The sequence below is a fragment of the Giraffa tippelskirchi genome, chromosome 5 (genome assembly GCF_054371585.1).
Source record: "Giraffa tippelskirchi isolate mGirTip1 chromosome 5, T2T-mGirTip1v1.2.pri, whole genome shotgun sequence".
NCBI classification, from domain to species: Eukaryota; Metazoa; Chordata; class Mammalia; order Artiodactyla; family Giraffidae; genus Giraffa; species Giraffa tippelskirchi.
This window is the reverse complement of record NC_137279.1, coordinates 93351686-93362888: the sequence shown is the minus strand read 5'-3', so window position 1 is coordinate 93362888 and position 11203 is coordinate 93351686. Positions and strand designations below refer to the sequence as shown.

General features: G+C 52.3%; 2 protein-coding genes across 3 annotated transcripts; both read left to right on the top strand.

Annotated features, from left to right (window-relative positions):
• The first annotated feature begins 32 nt into the window (after positions 1–32).
• On the top strand, positions 33–3135 carry LAMTOR2 (late endosomal/lysosomal adaptor, MAPK and MTOR activator 2). 2 transcript variants are annotated; one of them, XM_081494483.1, is made up of 4 exons: positions 33–198; positions 481–643; positions 2605–2694; positions 2930–3135. In XM_081494483.1, the coding sequence occupies exons 1-4, from the start codon at positions 131–133 to the stop codon at positions 2984–2986; spliced, it is 378 nt and encodes a 125-aa protein (XP_081350609.1). In that variant the 5' UTR covers positions 33–130; the 3' UTR covers positions 2987–3135. The 2 variants fall into 2 exon arrangements, with proteins under 2 accessions (XP_081350609.1, XP_081350610.1); XM_081494484.1 differs by lacking the exon at positions 2605–2694.
• A 133-nt stretch (positions 3136–3268) lies between these two features.
• RAB25 (RAB25, member RAS oncogene family) lies at positions 3269–11034 on the top strand. The gene is made up of 5 exons (XM_081494448.1): positions 3269–4551; positions 7779–7974; positions 9393–9586; positions 10222–10302; positions 10688–11034. Exons 1-5 carry the CDS (start codon positions 4509–4511, stop codon positions 10813–10815), a joined length of 642 nt encoding a protein of 213 aa, XP_081350574.1. The 5' UTR covers positions 3269–4508; the 3' UTR covers positions 10816–11034.
• The last annotated feature ends 169 nt before the right edge of the window (positions 11035–11203 follow it).

The window sequence follows — 11203 nt, the reverse complement described above, 5'->3', positions numbered from 1 at the left end:
AGGCCCGGAAACTACAATTCCCAGGGCGTTCCAGAGCAGGGCAGCTGGACTACGGAAAGCGACTGGCGGAGGACAGCGATAGGAAACTCGGGGTTCTGGGTGCAAAAACCCAAGGTTAGGAGCCTCAGGCATGCTGCGTCCCAAGGCTTTGACCCAGGTGCTAAGCCAGGCCAACACTGGAGGTGTTCAGAGCACCCTGTGAGTGTGGACCGAGAAACCGGGTGGCGAGCACTGGCGTGGGGCAGCGCGTGACTCTCCGAGGGAGGGCTGGGGAAGGCTCTCTGGGAAGGGAGGAGGTGGCAGAGGGGACAGCAACTAGGTGAATCTGACGGAGAGCCCCTCTTGAAAAGGAAACCGACGTGCTGGGTGCTCTGGGCATGTTCCAGGACATACTCAGCCCCAGTGGCGGGAGTTGGGATGAGTAGCGAGGAGTTTGACTCCCTCTTGAGCACGTTGATATCCCTCCTGATTCTTCACCAGGCTGCTGAATAACGAGGGATCTCTGTTGGCCTACTCCGGCTATGGGGATACAGACGCCCGGGTCACCGCGGCCATCGCCAGTAACATCTGGGCGGCCTACGACCGGAATGGAAACCAAGCGTTTAATGAAGACAATCTCAAATTCATCCTCATGGACTGCATGGTATGAAGAAGGGATCCATTCCTCTGACCCTAAGGGGATCCCAAAGGGCAACCTGGACCCCATCCTGGATGGTTGGAGGGCCCCGGACAGGATGTCTGGAAGATAGTATTAAGTGTTGGTCTGCAGCAGCATTTATGATAGGCAGGACCCTATGTATTGATGAGAAAGGAGTCCTGGAACCGAGGTCTGGCTGGGGTTCTGGTTTTAGCATTGGTGAAACGTTGGGTAAGTGACTTAACCTTTTTGAGCTTTCTGACCACACCTCCAAGGTGAAAACAATAATCCCCTCCACCACACCATGCACGCAGGGTATTGTAATCAAAGGAGAGGGTGAATATAAACTGTATAGCAATATGCAGACACAAAGTGTTGTCATCTGCGATTAACAGACCCAGAAGCATAGCAGAGTCTCTGGACCCTGCCGTCCATTCACTTTACAGAGAAAGGTCATGAAATCCAGAAAGGGGAAGTGGCCATTAGACTGTGAACTTCTTGGAAACAGAAACTGGCTCATACATCTTTATCTGTCCAGTCAACATATTTTTAGGTCCCTGCAATGTTCTCAGGGCTAGGGGAAAAGTAGGAAACAGGACAGACAAAAACTGCCACCTTAATGAAGCTTACAGTCTTAACATATGAACTTATTGTAAAATAAGTTTATGAATATGTTTTGTAACATATCTATGTAAGTTTAAAAAGTAGTATGTTAGGTGTTGAAAATGCTAGGGGAGGACTTCCCTGGTGATCCCATGGTTGGGACTCAGTGCTTTCACTGCAGGGGCCCCCGGGTTTGACCCCTGGTCAGGGAACAAAGATCCTGCAAGCCATGTGATGTTACCAAAAAAATAAAATAAAATAATGTAAAAATTAGAAGAAAATTCTATCAAGAAAAAGCAAGGAAGTAAGATAGAGAGAATGTGTGTATCAGGGACAATGTCGCTGAAAAGGTGACACCTCATCAAAGATCCATCTGAAGGAAGCTGGTAAGCCATGTGGCTGTCTGGGTTAAGAACATTTCTGATAGAACAGTAAATGCAAAGGCCCTGAGGCAGAATGATGCCTGGTCAGGGATAACAAGGTTGAAGTAGCTAGAGTAGCATGAGAATGGGAGAGGTTGGTAGATGATGTCAGAGAGGCAGAGGGTACAACACCTGGTTCCAAGCACGTGGTGGATACTTAGTGAAAATTTGCTGAACCAAATTGAAAAGGCCCCAGGAGTGAATTCTCCTGGAAGGATTTCCACTGCAACTCAGCCACCTACCTCTTCCTCACTCCCTCCTTAACCACAGATGCAAATTCAACTGATGATTCCTAGGGTCCCTAGCCTAGAACTGGTGCCATAAGGGCAATAGCTTTCAAATGTTTTGACCACAACCCAGCCATAAGAAATATATTTTCAGTCAGAATCTAGTAAAACAAAAGTTTCATGAAATAGTACTTCCTTTGGTGTATGCAATACACTTTATTTCTCTTAATGCTGATTAACCTTCTTAATTGATCTGGGGCTAGTTAGCCCTGGGGCTAACCTACGGTTTGAAAAATATTACCGTGGGAAACGAGGAGAACTATAAGTTGGGCTGTGTTCTCCCCTTACAGTGTCGTTGGGGGTGAAACCATAATAATAACATCACCCATCCGGACAGCCCTTTGTAGACACTGGACTCCTTCCTGTGTATTAGCATCCTCACCAACTGGAGTGAGGTAGGGATTACAGAAAGAGACCAAGCTTCTGGGAGATGGAGTTTTCTCGGGTAACTTGGTTAGTAGGTAACTGTGCTGAGGCTGGAATGGGCTCAGGACTTCAGGTTCAGGGCTATGGCTAAAGTCCCCCAGCGGAAGCTTCTGCCCTGCCTGGGACATGAAAGGAAGATAGATACAGGCCATCTCAAGAGGAGCCCTTGGGGAAAGAAGGGGCGAAGGGTGCAAGCAGATATCACATCCCCTGATATCACCCCCACCAGGAGGGCCGTGTAGCCATCACCAGAGTGGCCAACCTTCTACTGTGCATGTATGCCAAGGAGACCGTTGGCTTCGGAATGCTCAAGGCCAAGGTGTGTATGTGCCCTTTCCTGTACAACCCTGGGCTCAGCCTTCATGCTCCATCACTGTATCCACTCCCATCCCCACCGTCTTCCCAGGGTCTTTCTCATGTCACCCAGTCAGTGTCTGGGGTGGGCTCACAGGCAGCAGCTGGGGGCTGGGGGCTCAGCAGTAGGAGTAGACCTGAATTTAAGATCCCTCGAGTGGCAGGCCTTGTGGGACTGGATTCTCCTCCTTTTCCCACAGGCCCAGGCTTTGGTGCAGTATTTGGAGGAGCCTCTCACCCAAGTAGCGGCATCATAATGGGGGTTGGTGGAACCTGGGATTCAGAAGAGTGAGATGACCATGCGGTCAGGCAGGGCTCCCTGGGGGAACCTTCCTGGACTGTTACAGGGGGTTGGAGTGGGGGGACTTTGTTCTTCCCAAGAATAAACTTCAACTGCTGTCTCGTGTCTTGGCTGTTTTCTTGGATGAGGGGAATCAGAGAAGAGAGGAAGGAGCAGGGATTGTGCATCATGTTCTTCACGTTCAGCTAGGATGCTTCCCATTCCACTGTGACCTCCAACCACCACATGGTTTTTGCAGAGGTGCCTAGGCTCTCTTGGCCAGTTCGGTGCTGTGACTTCACCAGGCCCCTGCCACTCAGAGAAGAATCTTACCCACCTGCTTGGCAAAACCTTGGGAGTGAGCTGAGAGGAACAAGAGGCTGGTGGGGGTCATGTTGGATGAAGAGAGAACCGGCTTTGGGAGTTTGATGTCCTTCAGTCCCAACTTTGGGGGGCCCCTTTTCTACTCTTGGGATTGGGAGTGTGCCCCTTAGTGGCCTACAAGGGCCACCCCTTCCCTCTTCTCTGGGCATTCACAAGCTTACCCAGATCCCTCTGCAGAGCAGGAAGTCCTTTGCACACAGGATGTATCTGCCCTGAAGCTTCAGGTCCTGGGGAAAGAGTAGAAAAAATTAGGAAGTCCTGGCCCAACATTCAGACCCATCCCTGCACCTGGCTGTTTCTGCCCCAGGTCTCCCCCTATCCGGTGTCCTTAGAGCAAGGCTGGATCTTTCCCAGTGCTGTAGGAAGGGACTCATCCCAGGGAAGCTGGTAGGTTGCAAGTCCCAGTTCCACCCAGGTTGAGAAACGGCCCATCCCAGGTCCTGAGCTGTCAGGGAGGGGCAGAAGTTGCTGCATCCAAGATGCCCCTCCCAGAGCTCTGCCCTGCAGTGGGGTGACCCCAGCCCCTCCCCCCATAGCCCTTCCTCTGGTGCCCCCAGTTAACCGCACCTACTAGGCTCCAAGGAATAGCAGAAGGCTGTGTAGTTTCCTGCTCCCTGAGGGACTATTTCTCACTCACTAGTGGCTGGGCACCCCCAGCCACAGGTCCCAAGAGTCTAGCAACGCACATTTAGTCCTCGGCTGCTTCTCCGAAGGTCCTGTCCCTGCCTAGCTGCCCCCGTTGTCACTCCCTTGAGCCTGCTTACCTGCTTGCAAGAGCCCAGGCTGAGAGCAGACACCCAACCTGTCTAACCTGTCTGACGTCATCATCTCTCCACCCACCTGGGCTCCAGGTCTCCAGCCGCTCACTCTTCCTGTTCTCAGCTTCCGTCCTCTCAGATTCCTTACAGCTCTGCCACCTGCCAGAACTGAGCCTCCCTAGGCCCTGGCTAGCCTAAAATCGGCCCTCGATCCCTCTCGCAGAAGTCTCTTTACTCTCAATGAGAGGAAGGGCGGATCCAGGTGTCTTCAGAGCTGAGGGTTGAGGGCATTGAGCCAACGCGTAGACCCATCACCTCTGCCCTCGAAGACACTTGTGCCCTCCATGCGGAGCCAAGATGGGGAACAGAGCCGAGGAAGATTATAACTTTGTCTTCAAGGGTGAGTCGGGGGTCCATAAAGAAAGAGGAACACCTGAGAGGGACCCAGGAAGAGAACAACAGAGCCAGAGGGTTCCTTCCTGTTTTTGAATCAATTAGCAGGGCCCCCTCCCAGGGCTCATCATTCCTTCAGATCAGAAAGAAAGCTTAAGGAGTGGGGGAGGGTCTGTTTACAGGAGCAAAAGTCCTGGAGCTGCCAGAATGCTCTACGGAAGTAAATAATGTTGATCACTCCTTAATGGTGCAAGTCAGGCTCTTCTGCCCCATTCCTAATGGAAGCCCCAGTCCCTAGGAAGAGTTAGACACTGCAGCACAAGAGATGGAGGTGAAACTCCAGAGAGGATTCCCTCCTGAGAAGGAGGGACAAGCAGACTTAAGAGGAAGAAAGTCACCTTTCCGGACAGCTGTACAGGAAAGGAGAGATAGGAAGATCTATACCATCACAGGGCTGGAGGAAGACACAGGGAAGATGTTATGAATCGGGACTAGGGTCTAATAGAATCTGAAGAACTCCCAGCACCGTAGCCTTGTCGGTGTGTCCCTTGGCAGACACCCTGGGCTCAAATACCAGGAACTGGGTTTAACTAGGCTATCCCTGGAAGTTTGCATGTATCTTTCCAGCTCCTTTATCTCGCCCCTGTGTTTAGCCAGTCTAGGGTTCCCTACCCCCACCTCTGTACCTCCTTCAGGGCAGGGTGGACTGGCAGCGCTATGATTCCCTGTCCAGCCACTCCACCCTCCCAGCCTCAGCCCCGCCCTCACTTGAGCTGGGACTCAGGAGACCAGGGCTTGGGAAACCTGTACTCCCAGCATTTTTCCCAGGAAAGGAAACAGGGTAAGGGGTCACAGCAGACTGGGGCAATACTGAGTTCAGATCTCAGTCCTGCCACTTACAAGTTATTGCAATTTAGGGTCACTAGAAGCAGACCCGGAGAAGTCTGGGGTGTGAGATGTTTACTGTGGCTCAACAGCAGTGAAAGGAAGAGGGAGGACGCAGGATCAGGCAGAGGGAGAAGTCACACTGCAAAGCAGGAACACAAAGCCTCAACCAAGGGCGAGCAGCTCTGGGTTTCCCCTCTCCTTGCTTGGGCACTGGGAAAGGCATGAGCCCAGGTGAGGCTGCCTCGACATCAGAAGCAGATGCTGAAGGAGCAACAGCTGAAGGCTGGGTGCTGCCTGCACTCCCTGCGGCGCGGGGCAAGTCCTCCCTGGAAGGCTCATGTAGACAGCACAGCTCACGTTTACCACACTGGCTGTGTTATCTTGTGCAAGTCATTGAACACCCACCCCCTGTAAACATGGGGTCATCCTAATATGGGTACTTGCCTTGTGGCATTGTTGTGAGGATTAAATCAGTTCAGACGTTTAGGAGGGTACCGGGCATACTGTAGGTGCTCAATAAACATTAACCATTAGTATCTCCACTTTTCAGAGGAGGATGAGACAGAACAAATAGTTTTCAAAAGGTCGTACAGTCAGTACTCAAACCCAAGTCTATTTGACTCCAAAGCCCTGGCTCAGAGTCCACCTAGTGGGAGGGATGAGATGGGGATGAGGTTCCCAATAGCAGACACACACACACACATACACTCACACACACTCATGTCCATAAATCCTCTTACCTACACACATCCATACAGCTCCCAGCTCTTCCCTACGCTACACAAATAAGGAATTTTTGAAGTTGGAATGAGCCTTTGTAGATTTTATAAACAGGGAAACTGCAACCCAGAAAAGATGAGCCACTTGTTCAGGGTCACATAACTAGTCAGAGGTTGAGTTGGGACCAGCACCCAGATTATGCAGTGCCCAGTCCTGGGGCACCAGCCTGCCTTTCCAGAACCACCCTGGGTAGCTCCATGCCAGAGGATTATGCGTTATATTTAACATCACCCCCTACATTTTAATGCCAGCCCCTAGCTCACTCACAGTGGGTAAGTCTGGGCCCTGGATCCTGCCCTTCAACCAAAAGGCTCTTCATGGCCCCTCTGGTGTATCCTTGTCCATGAAAACAGAAAGGTAAAAGCACCAGCCTACCAACAACAATGGGCTTCCCCGTGGCTCAGTGGGTAAAGAATCCACCTGCAATGTAGGAGACCTAGGAGACCCAGGTTCGATTCTTGGGTCAGGAAGACCCCCTGGAGGAAGAAGGCATGGCTACCCACTCTAGTATTCTTGCCTGGAAAATCCCATGGACATAGGAGCCTGGCAAGATACAGTCCATGGGGTCACAAAGAGTTGAACACGACTGAGTGACTAACACTTTGACTTTTCACCAACAACAATAATGACAGTAACAGTTTTGCACACTCACCATATCCTGGGCAATATCTTGTTTACTTCTTGCAACAACTCATAGATAAAATTGTTATTCCCATTCTTTTCATAAGAAAGAGAATTATAAGTTGCTGAAGGCATGCATAACTGGTCCCACATCCAGTTCCATGGACTTAAGCATACAAAAGTGCCCCTTCTTGGGGATAACTGGATCCTAATTTCTTGCACACATATCCCCATACCTTTCCCCCACCCACAGATGTGTCACCTGCCAAACTTTCTCCTCACCCATATTGCTATTCCCACCTCTGCTCCCCTTGCAAATACAAACTGCCCACTTCCCCTTCCAGCTTGTGTACATAGAAAGATGCACATGTTCTCATATTCTCTCGCCCAGAAATGTGCACCTTCCCCACAGACCCCCTTCCCTCCCTGTTACCTCACAACCCTTGAACGCACTATCCACAAACAGCCCATAGACATCACTCCCTCACCAAATTCATAGGCTGATTCTGCCGCCATGTTGCAACAGGCCAGGCCTAGAACCCTTGAAGCCCCTCAGCCTGTTTCAGACTCTCATCCCTTCTGCCCTAGGGTGGGTGCATCATGTAGAGTTGGAGACCCTTGTCTCTGCCAGGCTTCCTGTGGCGCTAGTGATAAAGAACCCGCCTCCAATGCAGGAGACTTAAGAGACGCAGGTTAGATCCTTGGATCGCGAAGATCCCCTGGAGGAGGACATGGCAACCCACTCCAATATTCTTGCCTGGAGAATCCAATGGACAGAGGAGCCTGGCAGTCTACAGCCCATAGGGTGGCAAAGAGTGGGACGCGACTGAGCATGCCTGCATGGCTCTGCCAGGAGACCTGGCTCCCTCCTCAGTTGTCTGAGCTACTCGTCTTTTCTGATGGGCAGACCCTCCAAGTTCAGTCCTTATCTCTCCACTTCTTCAGTGGTGCTGATCGGCGAGTCAGGAGTGGGGAAGACCAACCTGCTGTCCCGATTCACTCGCAATGAGTTCAGCCACGACAGCCGCACCACCATCGGGGTTGAGTTCTCCACTCGCACTGTCATGCTGGGCACCACCGCTATCAAGGCTCAGATCTGGGACACGGCTGGCCTGGAGCGGTACCGAGCCATCACGTCGGCGTGAGCCCCGGGCTGGGGGTGTACTGGGGTGCTGGGGTGCTGGGAAAGTCAGGGTGTACCATTGGAGGAGGAGTGGAGGAGGAGGAGGCAAGGAAACTCAGCAGGGAGTTCCCTGAATGGGACCATGGGGCCACCATGGCTTGGGTGAGAAGACGCAAGTACTCTGAGACAGGAAGCAATGATACTGACTGCCGGAACTAAAAACAAGAGTCGTCACCACCACTTACTTGTCTTTACTATGTGCCAGGGAAGGTACAAGACAGTTCACATTGGGCATTTTATGTAATCCTCCAAATACCACAGGAATAAGGTGCTATCATTAATCCCTCTTTAGATATAAGAAGTTTGTGTTTCAAGCAGGTGAAATTGGGGTGCAGCTGTGATGGAGACATATTCTAGGATCGAGAGCATCCCCTCATTTCTGCAGTGCTTTGCATGTGGCAACCTTCACTATCTAACTGCAAGGTGAAAGGCTGGACCCCATAACCACATTTTACAAAACTCAGAGGACACAAAGGAACATAAGCCTCTTGATACTGGACATAGAGCATCTCCCAGTCAGTGTCAGGCCAAAGGTGGTGTGGGGGCGGTGGGTGGGGGGGGTGGGGGGGCAGCACCTGCAAGGGGGCAGGAAGCAGGAGTTAGGGGCTTTGTGGCTTTGTTTATACATATTCTTCACTCTTGGACTGGTCACTTGACTCTTACAAGCCTCAGCTGACTCATCAATACAATGGGAATAATTATATACCACCAGTTGGAGAAGGCAATGGCACCCCACTCCAGTACTCTTGCCTGGAAAATCCCATGGGCGGAGGAGCCTGGTAGGCTGCAGTCCATGGGGTTGCGGAGCCTGGTGGGCTGCCGTCTATGGGGTCACACAGAGTTGGACACGACTGAAGCGACTTAGCAGTCTGAAGAAGCTCTATCAAACTTCCAAGAGTGAGACTGGTTGCCTAGTAAGGGTGTCTCAGATGATCAGGGAGATTCAGCTAGTTCTAGAAAGATGGCCATGAGAGAGAAGTGCCGGGGGTCAAGGAGCTATGTGAGGGAGATTTTGGGTGTTGGGCATCCAGGAAGCTAGTTTGACCAGAGCCCTGGTATACATCCGTGGATAGTTGTGGCTAACATCAGAACTAAGACCAGAGGCAGCAGAGGGGTTAGGAGGGAGGAGGGAGCCAGCGGTTTTGGAAAAGGGAGGTTAGTCTTCAGAGACTCCAAGACCAGTATCCTTGGAGGGCGTTCAGCATCAGACATGGGAGCTCTGGGCTGCCCTGTGTGGTTTGGGTCTCTGGACTGTAATCTTCATATTTCCCTGTCTATAATGCTCATCTCTGGCTTTTGGCCTAAGAGCTCTGCTCTGAGGTTGGGCTTGATGGCCCTGACCTTGCCTCTGTCCACCCCACTAACCCCCTACCCAGGTACTATCGTGGTGCTGTGGGGGCCCTCCTGGTGTTTGACCTAACCAAGCACCAGACTTATGCTGTGGTGGAGCGCTGGCTGAAGGAGCTCTACGACCATGCCGAGGCCACAATTGTTGTCATGCTCGTCGGTAACAAAAGTGACCTCAGCCAGTCCCGGGAGGTGCCCACTGAGGAAGCCCGCATGTTTGCTGGTGAGAGCCCACCACAACCCAGCCTGACCCCTCCAGCTGCTCTGCCAATGTAATCGCAGCCCCTGCTCCCACTGTAAGGCTCTGCCCTGGACTTCCTCCCCAGGATCCCCCTACCTCCATTCTGTCTTCCTCAGAATCTCCTAGCCCTTCCCCTCAGTGACCCTGTGTCCCTTGTTATGTCCCACCCCATTTGCCCTGTCTTTATCGGCAATTATTCAGTTGATTTTAAGGCAGCCCACATTGCCATGCTCAGAGATCCTAAGTGTAGCAGATGGGCTTCCCTTGACTGTCTCCTGTCACACTTTCCCCAGGAGCTTTCTGGGGCTTAGAGGCAGCAGGATACAGTAGTTAAGGGTGTAGGCTGTGGGGTTCCATGGCCTAGCCCACGTCTCTTGGTGAGTGACTAGACGTGGGACACAATGCAAGTTCTTTGTTCATTCTCTCTGTTTCTGGGCTACAGTTTCCTCTTCTAAAAGAAAAGAATAATATTCAAACCTACCTTCCAGTTTGTTTTAAGGTTTAAATGAGCTACACATGCCAAGGTTTTAGCGTGTAACGAACGTACATGGTAAAATATGAAGTAAATATTATTGTCTTGACCCTTCACAACTAATGGTGTGCTTCCTTTCTGTCAGAAAACAATGGGCTGCTCTTCTTGGAGACCTCGGCTCTGGATTCCACCAATGTTGAGCTGGCCTTTGAGACTGTCCTCAAAGGTAGAGCCACTGCCTCCATTTGGCAGGCACCGCCATTCCATCCTTGAGGCTTCCGCGGGCAGTGGGAGGAACGCAGACACCCAGCCCTCGCCCGCCCCAGCCGATTCCTCACCCCCGCTGTGGGCCCCCCCAGCCTCCTAAGAGCCTCCCTCATACACCCCCAGCCCTGTCAGCTAGAGCTTAGGGAAAGAACCAGAAGGCCACACTCCCAGGGAGCTGAGTCTTAGTCCCGCTCCACCGACGTAAGTAGATGGGACCCAGGTGCCCAAATTCCTCTTCCTTCCAGCAAAACCCCTAGTGTTCAGAAAGGGGCACGCAGAGTGTGTATGGGGAGGGTGGGCTCCTAATCTTCGTCTGACCTGATCACCACCCTCTGCCCTCACAGAGATCTTCGCCAAGGTGTCCAAGCAGAGGCAGAACAACACCCGGACCAATGCCGTCACCCTGGGCAGTGGCCCGGCTGGGCAGGAGCTGGGTCCTGGGGAGAAGAGGGCCTGTTGCATCAGCCTCTGACCTGCCCCCACTGTGTTCTGGTGCCCCCCCAGCCCTGCCCAGCTCCAGGAGCTTTCTCTGCCCTGTTGGTCCACATGTCAGAGTGGCCAGTCCCTGTTCATAGCCCTGCAGAGCTCTAAGGTCTTCATGTGCCCCTCCCCGCCCCCAGATCTCTATTATCGGTCACCCCCCTCACAGACTAGGGCCCTCCAATAAAGCTGTGTTTTATATCAAGCCTGACCATCCTGCTGCCTCCCCTTCATCTCTGGGCCCTCCTCTGAGTCCTTGTTCCTCTTCCCTTCCCCTCATCCTCCCCACCATATCCACTGCCCCCCAGGGCCAGCTGTCTCTGGAGTCTTGTGGTCTGGGGACAGTGCCAAGGGGGTGGGAGGTGCCCGCCCTTCCCTCT

Bases quoted from the DNA above. Each gene is read 5' to 3' on its own strand.
- LAMTOR2 (XM_081494483.1), top strand. From the start codon at position 131: ATGCTGCGTCCCAAGGCTTTGACCCAGGTGCTAAGCCAGGCCAACACT. The intron at 199-480 runs GTGAGTGTGGAC...ATTCTTCACCAG, and splicing joins GGAGGTGTTCAGAGCACCCT to GCTGCTGAATAACGAGGGAT. The intron at 2,695-2,929 runs GTGTGTATGTGC...CTTTTCCCACAG, and splicing joins TCGGAATGCTCAAGGCCAAG to GCCCAGGCTTTGGTGCAGTA.
- RAB25 (XM_081494448.1), top strand. From the start codon at position 4,509: ATGGGGAACAGAGCCGAGGAAGATTATAACTTTGTCTTCAAGG. The intron at 7,975-9,392 runs GTGAGCCCCGGG...CCCCCTACCCAG, and splicing joins TACCGAGCCATCACGTCGGC to GTACTATCGTGGTGCTGTGG. The intron at 9,587-10,221 runs GTGAGAGCCCAC...CCTTTCTGTCAG, and splicing joins GGAAGCCCGCATGTTTGCTG to AAAACAATGGGCTGCTCTTC.